The 23,803-nt window shown below is 40.8% G+C and overlaps 1 protein-coding gene across 6 annotated transcripts in view; it reads right to left on the reverse strand.

The window, feature by feature from the left end:
- ptprk (protein tyrosine phosphatase receptor type K) overlaps positions 1-23,803 on the reverse strand; it is a 607,729-nt gene that overhangs the window by 43,562 nt on the left and 540,364 nt on the right. For 5 of the 6 annotated variants that reach the window (XM_078212848.1, XM_078212849.1, XM_078212846.1 and 2 more), the window contains 3 exons: positions 15,566-15,750; positions 5,506-5,593; positions 3,313-3,389 (listed from right to left, as the gene is read on the reverse strand). In XM_078212848.1, the coding sequence (XP_078068974.1) occupies positions 3,313-3,389; positions 5,506-5,593; positions 15,566-15,750 (350 nt within the window). Of the gene's footprint in view, positions 1-3,131; positions 3,150-3,312; positions 3,390-5,505; positions 5,594-15,565; positions 15,751-23,803 lie in introns of all 6 variants that reach the window. The other variant, XM_078212847.1, reaches the window with a different exon arrangement.

Raw genomic sequence — 23,803 nt, forward strand, 5'->3', positions numbered from 1 at the left:
TACGTAAAGCACCAATATGTTAAAGGTCAGTCAGCTGAATTGAATTGCAACAATTTCCACCAAGTGGAATGAAGACCAAAGCCACTTAAGAACGAGGATTTGAAACATTTATCCAAATTGAACATGAAGCAATTTGCAAAGCAAGGGCTGGAATTCTCTGGCCAATCACACCCCGCCATCGCTGCAAGCGGGGACAGAGAATTTGACGCTCAGCCAAATCTCCATTCACTGCAGCGGGACCAGAGAATCCTGCCAGCCTGAACGGCCGGAGAATTCTGGTCAAGTTATTTTGATCAAAGAATTGATTGCAATGATCGCACTGCAAGATGATGGACAAGACCACGCATTTTCTTGCTCGACTTTCCAAAATATGGTGGGTAAACGGCAGTTCAGTGACCTTACATAGTACGGTACTTGTGAACATCTTTCTCATAACACACACAAACTTAAGGCTTATAACAGAAACAGAAATGATTGATTAAACAACGTCATGTTATATTGAAATAGTGTATGCGATGTGACTTACCAGAAGTAACCCTTTTATTTCATTAAAAAAAACAATTGATTAAAATATACAAGTAAATCTGGTGAAGGAAATGATGCCTAACAAAACACAGTGAATAACGTGAATAAATAAAAGCACAAGAGGATGCTTGCAAATAATAAAACTACAGTGAAAATTAATGGTACATTTATACTGCCATTGTAACAATGCCATGATGCAGTTTCAGCTTTGCAGCAAAATTAAAGCTGTAATATCAACTTAGAATCAGGCAGAAGAAGCACTGAGAGATTCCCGAGAGGGTGGGCTTTAATCCGGATTTTAAAAGTTCTCAGACATTTTTGAAACATACCTGGCTTCAGCTTAAATGGTTAGAGTGCATGTGCTTGCATCTACACTCCTCGAGTGTTTTCAATTTTAATTATTTTATGTATTCCAGCGAGGGAACATAAAATAGGTAGTTTCTGGCTGGAATCCATAACCTGGTGTTGTTAAAACTCTTACTGTGTTTACCCCAGTCCAACGCCGGCATTTCCACTTCATGGAATCCATACTCCAGCCATGAGACTCAGACCATGAACTGGCTTTCATTTGAGACAGTGTGGAGGAGACAAAGGGAGGGAGGGGAGGAGAGAGAAACGTTAAAAAGTCCTTTTTGAAACTAGCTGAAAATGAAATTTAAATACAGCATAGATGTGAGATTCAGGGCATCGTTGGTCACTGATATGTCTTAACCAAAACAAATTTCAAATGTGTTTTTTTTTAAAAAAGGATGAGGTGTAATATCTAGCCAACCTGATTTAAGCATCTTGCTTGTTTCAGTACTTCAAATACATATTTATTTAGAGTGCTGCAGTGGATGTCATGATGACTCATTGCTTACAGTGGTTCTGTTGGAAATGTCCTGTGCAGGAAGCATTTAAATGAAGAGTGTTACACAAATGCAGGCATAAAATGTAGCCATATTGAAAAATTTGAGCTTAATTAACCTTTTGAGTTTCATGAAAATCTATTACAATATTTTTCATTTATTGAAAGGAAATTTTCACATTCAATTATTGATACTTAAACAAAAAGGAGGCACATTGGAAGCTGAAAACATGGTGTCCACAGTGGACAAATTTTCTCCTCTATTAATGCAAAGAAGCAGAATTAGAAGCAAGCACTTGAACTTTTGCTCAGCTGAAATTCAATAACATTTTCTAAAAACTTGACTTTAATCTTGGAATCCTATTGTTGCTACAAATCTTGGTGAAAAGGTTGGTAATTTACATGATAAAATTCTGTGTGGCTATTTTCATTAACAGGTTATTCATGTTTGTGATGATGATGTGGAGATGCTGGTGTTGGACAGGGGTGGACACAGTAAGAAGTCTCACACACCAGGTTAAAGTCCAAAGATTTATTTGGAATCACGAGCTTTCGGAGCACTGCTCCTTCATCAGGTGGGTCTGGTAAGTCACAGCGTATACACCTGATCAAGGAGCAGCTCTCCGAAAGCTCATGATTCCAAATAAACCTGTTGGACTTTAACCTGGTGTTCTTAATATGTTTGTGGTGTTCAGGGGCCATTGGAAAGATGAGGTTTCACAGGAGTTAACCGTCTTGGATTCTGTTCAACTTTATGTCCAGATAATAATTTAGTGCAACCAAGATTTTGGCAAGCATTGGAATAAATTGTAATGTTTTGCATTGACATTACTTGTGTTTTCATAGGCCAATGTATTATTAAACTTCAGTATTACAGGATACTGTTTCCAACAAAGGAGACAGAATGCTTCACCAACCCATTTTATAATTTCACTTGGTCTTCAGAGCAATATTACACAACACACACACAATAGTGTGCAACTGCACAATGCACTTAGATGTATTTATATTATATTGGCTTGAAATGGACCAGATTCTCAACCATGTGCAAATTTCAATTTAGATTCATGACTACAAGGACCATGAAGCAGTACAATCATTTGCTTTACACTTTGACAATTTAACAAAATTGGTAATTTTTGAAATATCACTGACCCAAAAAGAGGAATTAAGCCTCTGTTTTAAAAACATACAGCTATTAATTTCACCTAAAACATATGCACTAAACAAAGTTCTAAGGAGACTGGATAACCATAAAAGATATATAACAATGACTAATTTACATGCATGAGTTCACCTCTTCATTCTCTTCATCGTGTGTGCCTTTAGGCATTGTTCCTTAACAGTATAATTCAAGCTCAAACAATTTGCAACTTCAGCTCGTTGAATTTTAATAAGCTGATGCTTAAAATGACAATGAAGCCACTAGTAAGCGGTTATTGTGGTTGCTTCCAAATAATGTATATTTGTCGGCTAATGCAGAATATAGACCAAATTGATTTAATTCAGCAAGATGGATGTGTACTTTACACTGTGGTTTTTGTTTCATAACATGCGATAATGCAAAGGATAAATGTTGTTCCTACACAAGAGATTACAGGAGTCCAACTGAAAATCACAAGTCAATTTTTACGAAGAGAATCAAATGGGTTTGCTCAGTTATCTGTTGCATGTACTGCTTGTTTTAGTAGCATGTTTGTATATTAAATGAATTGGTATTAAAATAAAAAAAATCTAGCTTTTTCAGTGAGATACTTACATCCCTGTACAGCCATATCTACAGCCCAAATCAAAGCCAGATGTGAAAGAAAGCACAACAGTGTCAGTGAGTGCCAGCAAATTGAATATACAAGGAGCAAATTTTAAGAGTTGCAATCTTTAGACACAACACAGGAAAGAAAATCAAATGCAGTATTGTAGTGCTGGGAAATGTAACTTACATCAATATAATTTGCATTAATGTAATCTGATGTTGAGTCATCCTCTAATGGCTGTAAAATTACTCTGGAATGGTCATCTACAGGAAACACAATGCACACGTTGAATTTATTTTCTTTTCAGGAAGTGATATGCAGCATGTAAGCATTATTAAATGTGCTAAAAACGGATCCGAGTTACTCCGTTATTCACCTTTAGTTTTAAAATACCATTTTCTAACTTTCAACTGACAGAAAATTATGCAAATTATGAGACAGAGAAACGCAAGGCCACATTCCAGCATTGGATGTGAGAAACAGACGAATCACCCTCAGGGGAGTGTGAAGAGATGTTTTCTATGATCCACAGACCCATTGAAACCTATAAGTGTCTGAGGAAGTGATATTAAAAATGGATATTGAAACAATACCTCTTGGAAATACATAATGAGTGAAGTATTTCAAGGCAAGGCTGCCAGCCATCAGAGAGATTGCAAGTGATACAGAAAGCTTCATGTCCAGAAATCCTAGAGCAGAGAAAACAAACTGAGGGTTGCTTGCTCCCTTGCCTCCCTCTTGTGGAATAAGCCTATCACCTGGTTCAAGAAGGCAACTTTAAAAAAAACTACAAGCAAACCAAGATCTCTTAATAATTCCAGCATCTTCTAGTTTTGACTGCACCTAAGAAACCAGCTAATCTAGATCAGCCGCAACATTTAAAATCAATGCCTCAAGGACAATCAAAGGATGCTGACCATATATTCTTCTACCTTTTTTATTGGACTCTGACTCTCCTTATTTCTGATACCTGTTTTGTGTACACGTGGGTTCAAATGCACAAGGGCTAAATAGATGACATCACGTTTTTAATCATTTTTCTCAGATTGAGTGGTTGATAAATTAGCCTTTTCTTTAACACAAGAAATCTTGTTTGAGTGGCTTCTTATTTCTCCATAGCTTGAATGGTCAAATACATTCAGATATGGAAAAGCATATCCCTCATGAAAAAGAAAATTAAACATTTGTTGTGACCATCTGAGGAGGTTCAATAGAGCGGAACCAGTTCACCCCTTCTCATTGGTCATAACATATGGGAAACAGATTTTAAAATCATGCGAACATATATCATTAAGAAAGCAATTTAAGAAGCATATTCTGAGCAAGTTGTTTGGTCCAGGAACTGATTCTTTTCCTTTCCTGCATGGCTACAATATACGAATTTTTGAAAATTGTAGATTTGCAGTATCTGTCACGCTTCAAGAAAAGAGCACTGCACATCTTTCAGCATATGGAGCTGGAAAAGATTGCATTGAATGTTATGTCCATGATGAAAGCTTATTATATGCTTGAGTTGTGGTTGATTATTAGTGAAAATTACATACAACATTGCAAAAGGTAATTACAGTTTTGTATTACTACCCATTAAAGAACTTAATAAAAATTATGCAGTATAAAACTTTGTTCATTTGGCTCATCAGTTGTGCACTCACCTCTGTCGGTGGGTTGTACAGTCAAGCCTCACTCAATTAACTTTATAACAATATTTACAAAGGGGAAATAGTTTTAAATGTTTGACAGGCAACACAATTTATATCCATGTTTAGAAAAAGGAGAAGGGATAAAACATGAAATTCTAGAAATGATTCCATACAGACTTCCAATGATAGGCTGCAATCAAAGGGAACACAGAGCAGTAACATGGCTGCAAACCAGAACCCCTGACTCCGTTACCTGTCCCAATTTTGAACATTGCAATTAGTCTGATCTCAGCGGTGTATCAATCTCTAGCATCCATAACACAGGATAAATGAGTGAACAATTAGAGAAACAGGCATCATCAGAAGTAACCAGCATGGATTGTAATGGGCAGATCATGCTCAACCAATTTATACTTTGTGAGACAATCACAGTGTACATAGTTGAAGTGAATGGCTGATGTTATAGATGTAGATTTGTCAGCGAGTGTTTGATAAGGTGCTCCTTGTTGCAAAACCTAATTGCGTGACACTAAAAGAAAGGCAACAAAATGAATAGAAGATACTTTAGGAAAGAGCAAGAGTGAATTTAAAATATTCAAAAGATTGTTGGATGTTTGACATTTTTCTGTTCCATAGAATAACCTGAAGAAATTCAGATTAAAAAGTTACATTCTCATAGAGACATCCAAATTGCAATAACAATAAATTGTGGATCATAGCTGTTTATAGATCAACTCACAAGCTATAATATTTCCATAGCGATTCTTTGTTCTGTTCTGATCCTTCTTGGCAACGTCCCAGGAAGCAGACTGCCCTTCAAAGAAACTCTGCAAAAGAACAATTTTGTTGACAAGAATGATTCCTGCTTTTCATCAAAGCCAACAGATCCAAACTTCATAAAATCTTCTAATTAACAACTCTTGCTTAAAATGCATCAATTATCGTAGCTGCATTATTTTAACCAAGAGTAAATAATTCTAAATTCTATACACATATACTGTACAATAATGAAAAAAAGGAAAAAATTTGACCATGGATAAATATCATACATGATGCACCTTCATGCATTTAAAAATACTTAGATGTACAATTGATGTGCTGTAACCTGCATAGCTATGGATCAAGAGCTGGAGGAGGAGGATTAGGCTGGATTGCTCTTTTCTGTCAGCATAGGCACAGTGGGCTGCAAAGCCTCCTTTCATGCCATAGATTTTCTAGGTCTCTGTGTTTTCACACTGAGGTGCCCTAAGCTGCAAGGTTTAAAGAGCATATTTTACATGAAATATTATCAGATCATTTGGGATGGTAAATTATTTAAAAGTCAACATGTATCTCATTTTTGCGGGTGTGAAGCCTAATAAACTGCAGCAAATTTGAGGCAACATGTGGCTTTTCTCTCTGCTATTTCTTTAGCTTATCATAAAGTGCAAACAGGATTTGCTCAGAAGCAACAAATTTCTACAGGAAATGTTGCCAGCAAAACCACAACTACTGGCTCGATGGTTTGAACTATCTTGCATTGTTTTCAGTCGTATTACCTTGAGGTTTTGACCTGAGACAAGCCAATGAGATTACAAAAAAACATAGTTAAAACAGTAATTCAATAAAAATAAGAACAAAAACCAGCACTGTACCATCTATACTCATGGTGAGTACTATGGCTAAAGAATATATTGCTTTTCCAGGAAAAAGAACAATCGCTATACTGGAGAATATTCTCAACACATTTGATTTCAGTTCTAATGAATCCCAATCTTCCATGGTGTGAAAAAATAATGACACAATATTGTTTTTCTGGTAATTTGTTACCAAATGAGTCATAATCCTAATACACTGCCTATGAGGACATATTCTGTACTTTCACGTGAAACATCAATCAGTTTTACTATATTCATTTGAAGTTGAATCTTGGTTGGATAACAATGTGTTTGCAACAACTGAGAATCTAAATAATGAGAACCAAGCTCAGGAACAAGTGATTCAGTTAAAATAAACCAATTTTGTCTGCAAGTTACATCAGTGATTTTCTGTCAGCTGCTGTTGCTGGTAGTCAAAATATTTCTAACACTGCTGTATGTATCTGCTTAAATCTGTTACAATCGTAAGGTTAGTAAGAGTCTTATATTTTGGGTCTGTGTCTTTAACTTAAGGTAAAATGAAGGGGGTCGTGTGACCAGTGCTGAAGTCTGCCCGACAGCAAGCCTGAGTGGTTCGCATGTTAGAGATTAAAAGGCGCCCAGATTACTTTGCTGGGAAGAAGCAAGGGGCCAACAATGGATAGATCCAAATGCATCTAAAGTCCCAGAAAAGTGTTGAGAATCCCAGGTTGTAAACCCTTGTGCTGCAAACTGTTCATTTAGTTCCAAGATGCAAGAGAGTTGTGCCCTCAAAGATCGCTAATCAGCATTTCTACCTGGATACAAGGCCCAAGTGAGTCATGTTGCCCTGGAAATGAGCTTTGAGAGGGGAAGGGTTTCTAAAATATCTTGGAAAATTCAGACATGGTCAGTCTGCCAGAATCTGGGTCAGATTACAGATAGAGGGCGAAAGTCCTGACAGTTCACTGCACCGGAATGTGGGTGGAAGTTCTCAGCTTGATTCAAAGGACCAAATTTCTGAGGAGTTAAAACAAAGCTGCACAATTTGCCCTTAGGGAGAATTTCCAGGCCAGTTCTGGAAATTACCAATCTGAGACAGGAAAAGAACAGAAATAAAGCCTTGGGAGCTAAGAATTACTTTGGGACAATTGTAACATATGCCAGTTTTTCATATGTGCTAAAAATAAGAAGGGGTATTCTATTCTGTGATTTTAAAGTACAAGTTTCCTCCAAAGAAAGCATTTAGTTAGTTCTTTTTTTTATTACAGTAATTATCTTAAACACAGAAATCTTGTTACTTCGTCCTTTCAGCTATCAATTGGGAATTTCAAGTTTCTATTTAAAAGTTATCCCTCTCCACGATGTCACTGAGCTGCAACTATGAGGTTGAGAGCTTTGTTGATAGCTCGCTTATATATGTAATCATCTCTCAACTTAAGCATATGCAAGGGAGAGGGGGAATGGGTGACCAGCAGGTGAATAAAGAAGGTATTGCAGGTGATGTGAAGGTAATGCAATGCCAGTGAGAAAAAGGTTTCATCTAGGATGTGCAGCCAGAGCCAAGTCCATGACGCCATGGCTGGGCAGCTATGATGTGGAGATGCCGGCCCTGGACTGGGGTAAACACAGTGGACTTTAACCTGGTGTTGTTAAACTTCTTACTGGGTCAGCTATGCCAGAGGACAGACAGAAGATTGGAAAAGCAATAATGATAGAGGATTTGATAGTTAGAGGAACAGACATGTGTTTCTGTGGCTGCAAATGTGGATGGTATGTTGCTTCTGTGGTGCCGGGGTAAAGGATGTCACTGAGCAACTGCACAGCACTCTGAGGGGGGAGGGTAAACAGCCAATAGTTGTGGTCCACATTGGTGGTAATGACATAGGCAGAAAGAGAAATGTAGTCCCCCAATCAGTATTTCTGGAGTTACAGCCGAAACAACCAAGCAGAACCTTAATAATGTTAGCAATCTCTGGATTATTTCCAGTACAACATGCAAGTGAGTATAGAAATTGAAGGATACAGTAGATAAGTGTGTGGCTGGAAAGATGTTGCAGGAGGGAGGGCTTTAGATTCCGAAGACATTTGGACCAATTCTGGGGGCAATGAAATCCATTCAAGCTGGATGGGTCTCACCCAAACACAACTGGGACAAAGCTCCTTGCGGGGTAATTTGTTAATGCTTTGGGGAGGGTTTAAACTAAGTTGGCAGGGGAGTGTGAATCAGGAGGTCAAAGCAGAGAGAAACACTTGGGTGCACAGAAAATTAGGAGGGACTGATAGCTCTAGAGTAGGAAATACAAAGTATTAGGTGGATGGAGCAAGAAGAAATTGAATAATGTCTAAATTAGGGTTATTGTGCATGTATGTTAAGATGCAGTATGTGGTAAATAAGATTGGCAAGCTGCAGATGATCATGTAGAAACATTAAGCAATAATGGAGACATGGCTCAAAGGCAGAACGAGGTACGCACTACTCATAGATTCAAGGTGTTCAGGAAAGATAGGGAAAGAATAAAAGGAGGAGATAGCATCATTGGTTAAGAAGAGGATTGCTGTGCATCAGAGGAATTTATTTGGCATAGCCAAGAAACAATAAATGTAAATGGTAAAAACATTGGTTTGTATGCTCGACAGGTCACCTACTAGTGGGATTGCAAGGCAATGACAGAGAAGAGCAAGAATGATAAGCAGTGATAAAGAGAGACTGGAATTAACATAATAGAGATTGGGATAGTAAAAGTGTAAAGAACTGAGAACAGAAATCATTTGTAGAGTATATTCAGGATACATCAAGGTACATTCAAACAAGGGAAAAAGAGCGAGCGCTCTGGATGATGAATTAAGATAAAGAGCAAGATGAAGCAAAAAAATGATGCATATGACATATTAAGTAGATAATACAATTGTAAATTAGGTGAAATATTGGATGTGTTAAGAATTATTTTTTCACAGAATGAGGGCATCACCGAATAGGTCAGCCTTTAATACCCATCCCTAATTGTTCTTGGGAAGGTGGTGGTAATTTGGCTTCTTGTGATGTAGGTACAGCCACAGTGCTGTTCAGGAGGGAGTTCCTGGATTTTGACCCAAAGACAATGAAGGAATGGTGGTATATTTCCAAGTCATGATGGTGTGCGATTTTGATTTGACCTACATATAGTATTAGTATATAGTGAAAAGCATTGTTTCTTGCGCGCTGTACAGAGCATACTGTACATAAAGGAGGAAAGGAGAGAGTGCAAAATTTAGTGTTAGTTATAGCTAGGGTGGAGAGAAAGATCAACTTAATACAAGGAAGGTCCATTCAAAAGTCTGACAACTGCCAAAGCCCAATGCCCTAATCAGTAAGTTGCTATTTGCTCACTCTGGAGGTTATTGAGAACTTCATATACCTTGGATTATCGATTAGCAGGAAATTGCCCGCTGATGCTGAAATTACCACCACAACTGCCAAGGCCACAGTTGTCATGTTAACATTGAGAAGTCAAATCTGGATCAACAGCCAACTCGCTGAAAATACAAAGTTCTGTGTGTACCAGGCTTGTGCTCTCAGCAGCCTCCTGAAGGTTTTGCAAGATTCTAGAACCGTCACAGTGCACCAGAAGTTCCAAACATGAGCCCACTGTTCAGGAAAGGAGGGAGAGGGAAAACAGGGAACTACAGGCTAATTAGCCTGATATGATTATTCAGGAAAAAGCTTGAATCTATTATTAGACATGTGATACATGGCGCTTCGAAAATCATATGACTAAGCAGGCTCAACATGGATTCAGGAAAGGAAAATTGTGCTTAGAATCATAGAATGATTACAGCACAGGAGGCCATTTGGTGCATCATGCCCATACTTGACAAAAGTTTTTTGAGGTTGTAACGAGTAGGGTATATAAAGTGGGACTGATGGATGAAGTGCATTTGGAATTTCTAAATGCATTCAATAAGATGAGGATTAGAAGAAACATACTGGCATAAATTGAGGGCCGGTTATCAGATAGAAACTGGAGACTAGGAATAAATGGGTTATTTTCAGTTTGGCAGATTGATGAGGGAACCCAGCATAATAAAATGCAATGTTTGCTGACAATACAAAGTTAAATCAGAAAGGAACTTGAGGAGAATACAAAGAGACTGCAAAAAGATATAACAGATTAAGCGAATGAGCAAAACACAGCAGATGGAACATAATGTGAACAAGTGTGAATTTGGTGAGCAAATCAAAACAACAGACTTTTTTTTAAAAATGGAGAGACACTGAAATGTTTGTATTCAGAAGGGCTTGGCTGTCCTTGTACATGAATCACAGGAAATTAAGGTGCATGTACAGCAAGGAATTAGGATGGCAAATTATATTTTAGCTTTAATTATAAAGGGATTGGAGCAGAGCTTTACTGTTGTTGTATAAGGTCATGATTAGACCTCGCCCAAAATAACATGCACAGTTTTGGTTTAGCTTCATAAGGGTATATTTGCCTTACAAGGCGTTCAATGAAGATTGACAACAAGGATTTATTTGATGAAGATTTGAATGTATGTTGCAGCACGTGGATGATTTACTCTTCGTTGCAACAGTTGATGAACATCTCAAATTATTAAATGAGTTGTCTTTTTGTTGAAGGCAGGATTGAAAGTTAACCCCAAGAAGGTTTAGCTGTTGTGGGAAAATGTTGTTTTCCTGGAAATCTTGATAACTTGTAGGCTGAGTCCAGATGGTCACAAGATAGAAGTCATTCAGCCTCAGTCTCTGCCAGCGTCCAAGTCTTTCCTTTGGGGTTGGTAAGTTACCTACACAGCTTTATTCCAGGTTCTGCAGAGATGGTCAAACCTCTCTATAGACTTTGTAAATGCCAGGAAGTCCAGGTATTGTTTCATGGACAGCAGAGTACATTAATGCGATGAAGAAGTTAACAGTAGCAGTTACATGTAGGCTACCAGTTTAGTAGCCATTTCATTTCAGGTGGAAGCAGTTTCCACAGAGAAGAGTATAGCGACAATATTAGGACACAGGTATCCAGTATGTCTTGGCATCCTACAGGCAACAGAGAAGTCTTATTTATGAATAATATTTATTAGCTATCTTTTGGATAGTAATGCTACTTCACTTATCAAGGGCCAACAAGAAATCATCATTCCTTCACCTCAAATTCTTTTGAATTTATCGTTGAAACCAGGAGACATTTTAGTAACATCACTAGAATTACAGTAAGTCTCTGCTTAACTTTATTTCAGTTTCATGCCATTAATTTAGTGTCATTTTATCCATTTAACATTACCAGTTTCACTTTAGCACCACAGACTTCCTCTTCTGTGGCCTGCCTGCTCACATGACCTTTTCGGAGCGCTTCCGCTCTCATCCTCCATTTCTCTTTCCTCCATGGCCGACCTTGTTCCACAGCCTTGCCTCCGGATACTGCTTCCTGGCCATGCCTCCGGTGTTGCATCCCAGTTCTTACCTTAGTCCCCGGGACTGTTCTTGCTGCTTCACTCCTGGCTCCCCCACTGGCTTCATTCCTGGCTCCTCCACTGGCTTCATTCCTGGCTCCCCCACTGGCTTCATTCCTGGCTCCTCCACAGGCTTCATTCCTGGCTCCCCCACTGGCTTCACTCCTGGGTCCATTCTTGGCTCCCCCACTGGCTTCACTCCTGGGTCCATTCCTGGCTCCCCCACTGGCTTCATTCCTGGCTCCTCCACTGGCTTCATTCCTGGCTCCTCCACTGGCTTCACTCCTGGGTTCCCCACTGGCTTCATTCCTGGCTCCTCTGCTGCTGAATTTGCACTGAAGTCCTGAGATCCATCTAGTGGCAGACATTGGTCAGCTAAGGGAGTCTTATGTCTCCATCTGTTACCTGCCACCAGATGGAGCTTCCTCAATCTAAAAGTATTGTACTGTAGGTGAGTGTACTATAATTCTTTATTGTGTTGTATATTGTACTTCTTTTATATTTAGTGATGTATTTTATTTTGGAAGTCATTTTAGCAAGGAATGCACAGTGCTGCACATGTATGATAGTGTTTCAACTTGCACATCATTTTATCCAGGCAGAAATGTCCAAAGGAACCTAACTCTGGCTCTAACATTGATTCCTATGGGAACCAAGCATTTCACTTAAAGTCACAATTTTCAAATGCACCACCACAACTTTAAGTGATGACTCGCTGTACTTCACAGAGACTTATATGTGACCCCCACATGGTATTACCCTTCTTGCCTCATAAAGGCCATCCTCACAAATGTCCTTTACCATTGATGAATTATGAGCAGCATCCAATTTGCCCTATTGAAGAAGCTCTTGATGTTCATCTTGATGGTTCTTTATGCCATATCATAGGAGTTCCTCACACAGGATTTGCAGCAGCGTTGCCCGAGTGTACCCTCAAGTTCAAGTGGAGTTGTGTTCACAAACAGGGCATAAAAAGACACAAACTCAATTTACAATATTGAGTTTGTGTCTTTATATGCCCTGTTTGTGAACACAACTCCCACTCACCTGATGAAGGAGCAGCGCTCCGAAAGCTTGTGGCTTGTGCTACCAAATAAAGCTGTTGGACGTTAAACTGGTGTTGTGAGACTTCTTACTGTGTTTACCCCAGTCCAACGCCGGCATCTCCACATCATATAAATATGGTCACAGCACATAAGCAGGACAGTTCTAAGCACACACAGGATAACAATGCAGCTGATATGGCAGCAACTATATCTGGAGCAAGAGTTAGAGAGTATAGTAACATAGGAGATGCAGCTAATCCTGTTTCAGGGCCTGCAATAGATTAGATGTTACTTCAGTCTGAATACAACCCATGTTCAGGTCGTTATTTATTCCTATTTGCAAGACCATCCTCTGCCTGCCCCTACTTGATGGGCTCTCAAAATCTTCTTTCTTCTGAAGGCTCCCCTGGTTTGTTAATGTAGAAGCAAATGAAAGACGGCCAGAGGGCGAGAGAGAGAGACAGAAAGACGGAGAGACAGACAGAGGATGAGAGGGAGAGAGACAGACAGCCAGAGGGCGAGAGAGAGAGAGACAGATGGCCAGAGGGAGAGAAACAGACGGCCAGAGGGCGAGAGACAGATGGCCAGAGGCAGATGGCCAGAGGGCGAGAGGCAGAGAGACAGACGGCCGGAGGGCGAGAGATAGATGGCGAGAGGGAGAGACAGATGGCTAGAGGGCGAGAGGGAGAGAGACAGACGGCCAGAGGGCGAGAGACAGATGGCCAGAGGGCGAGAGACAGATGGCCAGAGGGCGAGAGGGAGAGAGACAGACAGCCAGAGGGAGAGAGACAGACGGCCAGAGGGCGAGAGACAGATGGCCAGAGGGCGAGAGACAGATGGCCAGAGGGCGAGAGGGAGAGAGACAGACAGCCAGAGGGCGAGAGGGAGAGAGACAGACAGCCAGAGGGAGAGAGACAGACGGCCAGAGGGAGACAGACGGCCAGAGGGCGAGAGGGAGACAGACAGCCAGAGGGCGAGAGGGAGACAGGCGGCCAGAGGGCGAGAGGGAGACAGGCGGCCAGAGGGCGAGAGGGAGACAGGGGGGCCAGAGGGCGAGAGGGAGACAGGTGGCCAGAGGGCGAGAGGGAGACAGGTGGCCAGAGGGCGAGAGGGAGACAGGTGGCCAGAGGGCGAGAGGGAGACAGGTGGCCAGAGGGCGAGAGGGAGACAGGCGGCCAGAGGGCGAGAGGGAGACAGGCGGCCAGAGGGCGAGAGGGAGACAGGCGGCCAGAGGAGACAGGTGGCCAGAGGGCGAGAGGGAGACAGACGGCCAGAGGGCGAGAGAGACAGAGAGACATGGACAGCGGGAGATGGACTGAGAGAGAGATGATCTGAGAGAGAGGCAGACAGAGAGAGAGAATGTGAATGGTTAGCTGGGAACTGTGCAGTGTGTGGCTTCAGCAGTTAAAGGAAACTGAATCTTATGCAGCTAAGGTTGTCTGAGAAGTTGTGCATTGGAAAATAATCCACTCAAACTGAAGTCTTAATGCTCCAAAGAGACATGTATGTATGTTAGCGTTGACTTGGCAAGCAAAACCTTGAAGGATATCATGATGCAAAAGAAAGATCCCAATGTCAAAGGATCCATGGGAAAGACAGAATGAAGTACACTGAACTTGCGTATTGTGCCATGCCCGCATAATGAAATGTTAAGTATCAATCTTTATTGCTCAATAAACCCTATTTGCTTGCAATTTAAATGAATATTCATTCTTTTTGCCAAAGTGACTATTCCTCAACAAGAATTTTTCTACTACAAGTAGCTTGTCATACAACGAGAGATTGAGTACACTCGGCCTATATTCCCTGGGTTTAGAAGACTGAAAGATGATCTCATTAAAATATATTAAATTCTTAAGGGGCGTGACAAGGCAGCTGCTTAGAGGCTCGGAGTCTAGAAATAGTGGTCACAATTTGAGAATAAGGGATGGGGTATTTAGGACTGAGGCTGAGGAGAAATTTCTTCATTCAATTACTTGTGATTCTTTGTAAAAATTTGTTGAGTATATTCAAAACGGATATTGAAAAATTTATGGACATAAAGAGAATAAGGGGATAGCTTGGGAAAGTGCAATTGAGGTAACAAAAACTAGCCACGATCTTATGGAATTGCGGAGCAGCCTTGAACGGCATACGTTTCTTAAGTCTGCCTTATTACAAGGAGACATGTTTTATCAAGCTAAACTAATTGAATCTGATAATAATTACAAGTTTGTATATTAATTGTACATTGGAATAAAGCTGCTTAATAATTCAAAGCAAGCTTGCATCATCTACCTGTAACTTGGGGTTACTTTCAGAAAGATTTAAAAACGACCGATTGAAAAGACAAATCCTATGCAGATCACAAGTAGTGTCTAATTGTCGCACATCAGCTTGATTCTATCGTATAATAAGATTAGGGGAAGTTCTAAAAAAAAACTTAACATTCCCAGACCACTTGCAGCGTGATTAATGCCACTGAACCCACGAAGGCTGACCCAGTTTTCTAAACATACGCTCAACAGCATTATGCAAAGTTAGGCTGGAGGATTTTGTTTTCAAATAGAATAAACAACACTAAGCTAGCCATGTTTCAGAGTTAAATATTACGGTGAATAACAAGCTTGGCTAGGCCCCAAAACATTAGTGCATCCTTGCATACGAGAAAGCTAGGTTTCAAGTTACACATGGTCTCATTGTATAGTTATTTACGAGTCTTTGACAATATTTTTACCTCATATTCCTCTTTGAAACCATAGCCCTCTGATGTTTTCATCAAGTTGATATGCTGCAATAAGTCTGCAACACGAATAGCAGGATGGAGTTGGCCAGTCTGGTATGGAGACTCCGTGGGGTCACAGTGATAACGGGGAACATCTAATAACCGGCTTGACTCTGCTGATACTGTGTGGTTTTCATCTAGGTGGATAAAGAATGATTTATTAAGTGCACAACTTCTCCACAAATTGCCTGATGCACTGGAGGTAAATTATGTGCAGTTTTAGAGATGTTGACTTGTTTTACGACTCAAAGAAACAATCTTACAAAAAAAGTTAGAAATGGAGGTGACTGAAGTCTACCTACACATTTCTACTGGATAAGCATAATCCAAAGTTATAATTCAAATTAATGCAGAATCCAATGTCCTAATCATAGCTATATAAATGTTTATAGATCCCTTGAGGCCAATGCATATGCGTACAAAATGCCTACATGAGTTCTATTTCCATAGACTTTGTTCTGAAAGCTAAACTTTGCATGCAAGGTATTACAAGTTAGAATTCGTCTGCTCTTGGCTTCAGAATTAAACAAAGAATTTATTTGGAAATAAGCAGTATAATCTATTCGGCATGTTTCACTATTTATTTCTACTTTTGTTCAATCACATACCTGGCATGCCTACAGGGAAATGCACAGAACCATTTAGAAAATATATAAATGATGCTTATATCCACTTAACATGAGATGTATCCAATATCATGATACTGGTAGAAATCCAATGCTGTAAATGCAAGATTTCCCTTCCTAACATCTGTATCTGAATACTAATCTGGATGATTATTCAAACCAGTTCAGATCTTGTGCTTGCACAGTTATTGGCTGACCACTCAAAAGAGGACATTGCAGCAATGGAATGCTCCATTCCAGGAAAAGGGAACTGATTTGGGATTGAAAGGCACAGATCTGTTCAAATAGTGGGTGCATGTGATTTATCCTTCAGTACTGACATATGTCAAAACATCATAGGTTCATAAATCCAATCTCTGATCAAGAATTCATGGACAAATATACATTTGACCATATTGCATCGTTTCTACACATCCTCCACCGCCCATTGTTGTTTTGCAAAAGACATGACTCACCTGCAATGGGCACTTTGTCGAAAAGAGCAGCAAAAAACAAAAAAAAACATACATTCAGGTTCAGTGTAACTTTAAAGTAGAGATATAAAATTTAATACAAATCATATTTTTATTGTCTGACTCACTTAAACCTTTTAATTTTAGGGCTGAATCCGAACCAATTTAACAGGCTATATTTGTTTTGTCCAGCCATGAGTTTTGTAATGAAATAAAAACCATGTAATAAACAAAACAATGTCCTCCCAGGACTAATGGATACAGTTACACTCTAACATAATGAAAAAGAGATTTGAGGACATCACGCTATGACAGATCAAGCACTTTCTAACAGGATTGGGATCTTGTCCTGGACTTTGTGGCATCCTATTTTCTTTAAAATATAGTCCTAGTTTTCAGTTTTTGCACTGTCTGCAACCAACAGAAAATGCACATTATGCAACTGCGAAGTTACAGCACCTGGAGAAGACCAATGCATAGTGACATCAATAAAAACTACCACTAATTTTGTCACATATTGACACTGCTTGAGCAATACATGCAACATCACGTGACCATGCACATCATATGGAATTGCAAAAATACCCAAAAATATTAAGATCAAGTCTGAGATAGTTTCACAGGAAAACAATTATTTTACATTATTCAAGTGAGGATTATCTGCACAGATGATTTTGGTGGTCTAGGCAAAGGGCTGAATAACCATAAAAGAATCATAACTGTGTAGGAGGTGGCCTTTTAGCCAATTTAGCCCATGCAGAGTATATTAAAGTCAATCATGGTTTTATTTATTCAAAACTTGGCCTTCATTGCTAATGATCAAATTACTATCATACATTCTGCAGTTTGACATAAAATTACCTATGTTCAGCAATTATAAAGTATAGGGGAACTCTTCTGGAATTTTAGATTTATGGAGTGAAAAATTATATCGGAAAATGAACTATGCCAAAAAGCAAAGAATGACGGCACCATTCTCTTCCCCTCAACCTGGCAAAAAAAAAATTCAGCAAAAATAACTTGCATGCATGTTGCATTTCGTATATTCAAATGTCTTTTACAGCTTTAATGGAATTGAACTTGTAAAATTAACTTGTTCATGCAGTGACAGGTTCTCATCATTATTACACAGATTTCCCGCATGTGTGATGAGCCCAAATAATCAGTGACAATAGCTTTGCATACTTTTCTCTAGTTATTTATTTCAAGTGAACTTCATAAGACAAGATTGCACATGTTTATGATTTTATACAACAGAACATTGCCATGTTCATACCATGAGCCGAATTTCACTGGTCCCTGGGTGGCAGGTCACATTGGGTCGCTGGTAAAATGCTGATGAGCCAAGTTGGGATTGTTCTTTGGCACAGTCTTGCTGCTGAACCGTTTTCCTAGCGACATGGTTGGGAGTGAAGCAGCTGTCTGCCTCCAGTAGCTGGACACTTAATTCAATAATGAAGGGCCTTGTAAGCAGCTATTAGTAGTTCCCCACCACATGGGGACACTTCCAGCTTCAAGGAATTAGCTCCCCTAAGGGTACGGTCCACCAGAGCTTGAGGCTTTGTGGCCCAAGGTGAAACCCAATAGCAAAGACCATCCCCATGGTTCCAATGTCACCACCAGAATTCCCTTGCTTGGCCCGGGCAGAGAAAAAAATATTTCTTACTCCCCTGCAAGGACAACTCAAAATGTAAATGTCCTCCCATTCTCCTTGCAGCTTTGCTTTTCAATAAAACTATTTCATGCTTGTTGAGATGGATCATATATTACACCATTAACTATCTCTATAAAGTATAACTGCATTGTTTGCACAGTCACAATGATCCCTCTAATTTAGGCAAAGTTCTACTGTAGTACCACTATGGGAATAATATTGTTTAATTTGGCCCAAATTCTTTTAAGCTGAAAGTTTGGCTGCAATGCTTATCTATGGGAATTCCTCTTGCATTTTGTGAATTATAAGTACTGAAGTTGCATTAACGGCATCTGCAGATCGTCTACAAATTGTTAATTTTGATTCCAAAATGTAATCCAGCAAATGTTCAAGGGTCGAGCTGGGGGCCAGGGCAAGGCTAGCTAAGACGACGACAATTCTGGAGCAGGATGACCTGAGTGGGCCTGGAGGTCTGGAGTGCATCTGCTTCAATGCGAGGAGTGTAACGGGTAAGACAGACGAACTTAGGGCCTTAATGCTTACGCGGAATTTGGATGTGGTTGCGGTGACGGAGACATGGTTAAAAGAAGGACAGGACTGGCAGCTGAATATTCCGGGGTATAAGTGTTTTAGGCAAGACAGAGGAGGGGCTAAAAAAGGTGGGGGAGTAGTGGTATTAGTTAGGGAGCATATTACAGCGGTGCAGAGGGTGGACAATTTAGAGGGGTCATGTAATGCGGCACTGTGGGTGGAGCTCAGAAACAGGAAAGGTGCAATCACTATGCTGGGGGTATGCTACAGGCCACCCAACAGCCCAGGGGAAGTGGAGGAACGGATATGTCAGGAGATTCTGGATATGTGCAGAAAAAATAGTGTTGATGTAGTGGGAGATTTCAATTTCCCTGGTATAGACTGGAAAGTGCTTAGGGCTGGGGGTCTGGACGGGGAGGAATTTGTAAAATGCGTACTGGAAGGTTCTTTGGAACAGTATGTAGATAGTCCAACTAGAGAGGGGGCTATACTGGATCTAGTTCTGGGAAATGCGCCCGGTCAGGTCGTCAAAGTTTCAGTAGGGGAACATGTGGCAAATAGTGACCACAACTCTGTTAGGATAGTAATGGACAAGGACGAGTGTTGTCCTAGGGTAGGGTGCTAAATTGGGGGAAGGCTAACTATAGCCGGATTAGGCAGGAATTGGTGGCTGTTGATTGGGAGAGGCTGTTCGGGGGTAAGTCCACATCTGGCATGTGGGAGTCTTTTAAGGAACAGTTGATAAGGCTGCAGGACAGACATGTGCCTGTAAAAAGGAAGGATAGGAAAGGTAGGATTCGAGAGCCGTGGATAACCAGGGAAATTCAGGATCTGATCAAAAAGAAAAGACGTTAGGTCCCGGCAACTGAAAACAGATGCAGCTCTGGAGGAATACAGTGAGAGAAGGAAAAAACTGAAACAGGGAGTTAAAGGGCAAAAAGAGGTCACGAAATGTTCTTGGCAGATAGGATTAAGGAGAATCCGAAGGCATTTTATTCATATGTTAGGAACAAAAGAGTTGTCAGGGAAAAAGTCGGACCTCTCAGGGACAAAGGAGGGGAATTATGCTTAGAACCCAAGGGAATAGGGGAGATCCTAAATGAATACTTTGCATCGGTATTCACAAAGGAGAGGGACTTGTTGACTGGGAGTGTCTCAGAGGGAGGTGTTGACCCGTTAGAGAGAAACTCCATTACAAGAGAGGAAGTGATAGGTTTTTGTTAGGTAATGTTAAAACTGACAAATCCCCAGGGCCTGATGGCATCTATCCTAGACTGCTCAGGGAGACAAGAGATGTAATTGCTGGGCCTCTGAAGGAAATCCTTGTCTCTTCATTGGACACAGGTGAGGTCCCTGAGGATTGGAGGATAGCAAATGTCGTACCGTTATTTAAGAAGGATAGCAGGGATAACCCGGGTAATTATAGGCCAGTGAGCTTGACGTCCGTGGTAGGGAAGTTGTTGGGAGAGGATTCTTAGAGACAGGATGTATGCGCATTTAGAACGGAACAATCTCATTAGTGACAGACAGCATGGTTTTGTAAGAGGGAGGTCGTGCCTTACAAATTTGGTGGAGTTTTTTTGAGGAAGTGCCAAAAATGGTTGACAAAGGAAGGGCCGTGGATGTCGTCTATCTGGATTTCAGTAAGGCATTTGACAAAGTCTCTCATGGCAGGTTGGTTAAGAAGGTTAAGGCTCATGGGATACAAGGAGAGGTGGCTAGACGGGTAGAAAACTGACTTGGCCACAGGAGACAGAGGGTAATAGTCGAAGGGTCTTTTTCTGGCTGGAGGTCTGTGACCACTGGTGTTCCGCAGGGCTCTGTACTGGGACCTCTGCTATTTGTGATATATATAAATGATTTGGAAGAAGGTGTAACTGGTGTTATCAGCAAGTTTGCTGAGGACACGAAGATGGCTGGACTTGCGGATAGCGATGAACATTGTCGGACGATACAGCAGGATATAGATAGGCTGGAAAATTGGGCGGAGAAATGGCAGATGGAATTTAATCCAGATAAATGCGAAGTGATGCATTTTGGAAGAACTAATGTAGGGGGGAGTTATACAATAAATGGCAGAGCCATCAAGAGTATAGAAACACAGAGGGACCTAGGTGTGCAAGTCCACAAATCCTTGAAGGTGGCAGCACAAGTGGAGAAGTGGTGAAGAAGGCATATGGTATGCTTGCCTTCATAGGACGGGGTATAGAGTATAAAAGCTGGAGTCTGATGTTGCAGCTGTATAGAATGCTGGTTAGGCCACATTTGGAATACTGCGTCCAGTTCTGGTCGCCGCACTACCAGAAGGACGTGGAGGCTTTCGAGAGAGTGCCAGGATGTTGCCTGGTATGGAGGGTCTTAGCTATGAGGAGAGATTGGGTAAACTGGGCTTGTTCTCCCTGGAAAGGTGGAGAATGAGGGGAGACCTAATAGAGGTGTACAAAATTATGAAGAGTATCGATAGGGTGAACAGTGGGAAGCTTTTTCCCAGGTCGGAGGTGACGATCACGAGGGGTCACGGGCTCAAGGTGAGAGGGGCAAGGTATAACTCAGATATCAGAGGGACTTCTTTTACACAGAGAGTGGTGGGGGTCTGGAATGCGCTGCCAAGTAGGGTGGTGGAGGCAGGCACGCTGGCATCGTTTAAGACTTACCTGGATAGTCACATGAGCAGTCTGGGAATGGAGAGATACAAACGAATGGTCTAGTTGGACCAATGAGCGACACAGGCTTGGAGGGCCGAAGGGCCTGTTTCCTGTCCTGTACTGTTCTGTGTACTGTTCTCTGGATGATCAGCATTTTTTAAAATCAGAAGTGGCAGAGGTTTGACCATTAATAAAAAACGATTACTCAAACACTAGATTTTGGCTTTTAGCTAAACTTGCTTTCACGTCCTTTCCCTCTGTGTGCACTGAGTTCGGCAGGTGACAGGGACCTCTAATACCTCACCCAAATCGTCCTTTTATAAAATCATCAATAAGCTACTCAAAAAGGAGAGAAAATCTCAACTGAACCCAATCCTGTCATCCTGTAGAACTGCTGTTTATCAGCAGCAGAAACCACTGTTGGTACCAAATTTAGGGGCTCTGAGACAAAATGAGGCAACGTCTGTGCCCTTCTTGGCGGACAACAGTAAACTCAATGTAGACTTTAGATTGAGGCCTTTGCTCAGATCTTGGCTGATTGAACCATCTGGTTCATTCATCATGCAGTACAGAATTCAAACAAACTCATATCATCAGACATAAAGGATGGAAAAGGACTTCAAAAAAAAATCGGCTGGAACCATTTTCCTCATGAAATTTCTCAACTGCAAGGCGATTTTAAACTCCTAACTGATTGTATGCATAGATTCATTCTACCTGAAAAGCAACATGGAGTTGACAGATGCAACATGGGAAATGCAAAACACACAACTTCAGTAGTATCAAGTTGGCAATTGAAAACAAATTGATGAAATACTGTTAAAGTTTGTATCTGAACATTAAACTTGCCAAGAGGAGCCTATGCTGACTGTTGTATGGAATTTTAGATTCTTCCTCATTCATTCAAGTTCCATAAAATGTAAGGAGGATTATTATCCTTTTCCATGACCTACTAAATGCTGGTAAAGGAGAGAACAAAACAGAAAACACTGTTGTTGAATCCTTTCCCTTTTACATTTCCCAATGATACAGCATTGTCAGAATTGGAAACAACTTCTTCAGTGAACTGAAAAAAGATTTCAAGGCCTGTAAGCACTTTTGATGACCTTCTTGTGAAACAGAGTAATAATGACTTTTGGAAGTTATATGTCAAGTATATATTCCATCTTCGGAACTCATCTTTTTGAGTGTGCATGTGTTTATGCATTAGAGAAAGAATAAGGAATGGGTGTTTGTTGCATATATTTCCAGTTGTTGCGAGAAATAAATGTTTATATTTTAATGTAAATTTGTAATAAATTCTGTTTAGTGTCTGTTCTTTAAAGGCACAGCACAAATAAAAATATATTTTGTTGTGGTCAATCGAGAGGTGGGACAAAGGGAAGGATTACCCCACTGTCTTTGGCCCATGGCACAAATTTCATTCCCCAGCCTGATTCCACCTCCCTCCCTGGTAAAATTTTTGAGCTTGAACCAGACCGTTTGCAACCTTGGGATTGCATTTTAGCCCAGAATGTGTTTCCAATCACATATCCACACCATGACTAAGATCACCTACTTGCACCTCCACAACATTTCCTGACCTGCCCCTGCCTCAGCTCCTCTGCTGCTGAAACCTTCATCCTTTCCTTTGCTTTTCCAGACTTAATTATTTCCCTGGCTGGGCTCCCATCTTCCAACCCCAACGTATCGAAGTTTAATTGCAAAGAGAAACTGTGTCAATTCTACCAAGATGTTGCCTGGATTGAGTGGCATGCCTTATGAGGATATGCTGAGGGAGCTCAGTCTTTTCTCCTTGGAGAGACGTAGGATGCGAGGAGACCTAATAGAGGTATCTAAGATGTTGAGAGGCATAGATCAGGTGGACTCTGAGGCTTTTTCCCAGGGTGGAAATGGCTGCTACGAGAGGACACAGGTTTAAGGTGCTGGGGGGTAGGTACAGGGGAAATGTTAGGGAGACGTTTTTCACACAGAGGGTGGTGGGCGAGTGGAATCGGCTGCCATCAGTGGTGGTGGAGGCAAACTCAATAGGGTCTTTTAAGAGACTCCTGTATGAGTACATGGGACTTAATAGGATGAAGTATTATAGGTAGGCCTAAAAGGTAGGGATATGTTTGGCACAACTTGTGGGGCCAAAGGGCCTGTTTTGTGCTGTAGTTTTTCGATGTTTCTATGTCTAATTCTAACTCGAGGCTAGACAGAGAATATCCAATGGGATGTTGGATATCCTTGCTGCGAGGAAACTGTTTGAGCTAACCCTTTCTTTTTTGCATGTTAGGACA

Source organism: Mustelus asterias, chromosome 5, assembly GCF_964213995.1.
Source record: "Mustelus asterias chromosome 5, sMusAst1.hap1.1, whole genome shotgun sequence".
Lineage (NCBI taxonomy): Eukaryota > Metazoa > Chordata > Chondrichthyes > Carcharhiniformes > Triakidae > Mustelus > Mustelus asterias.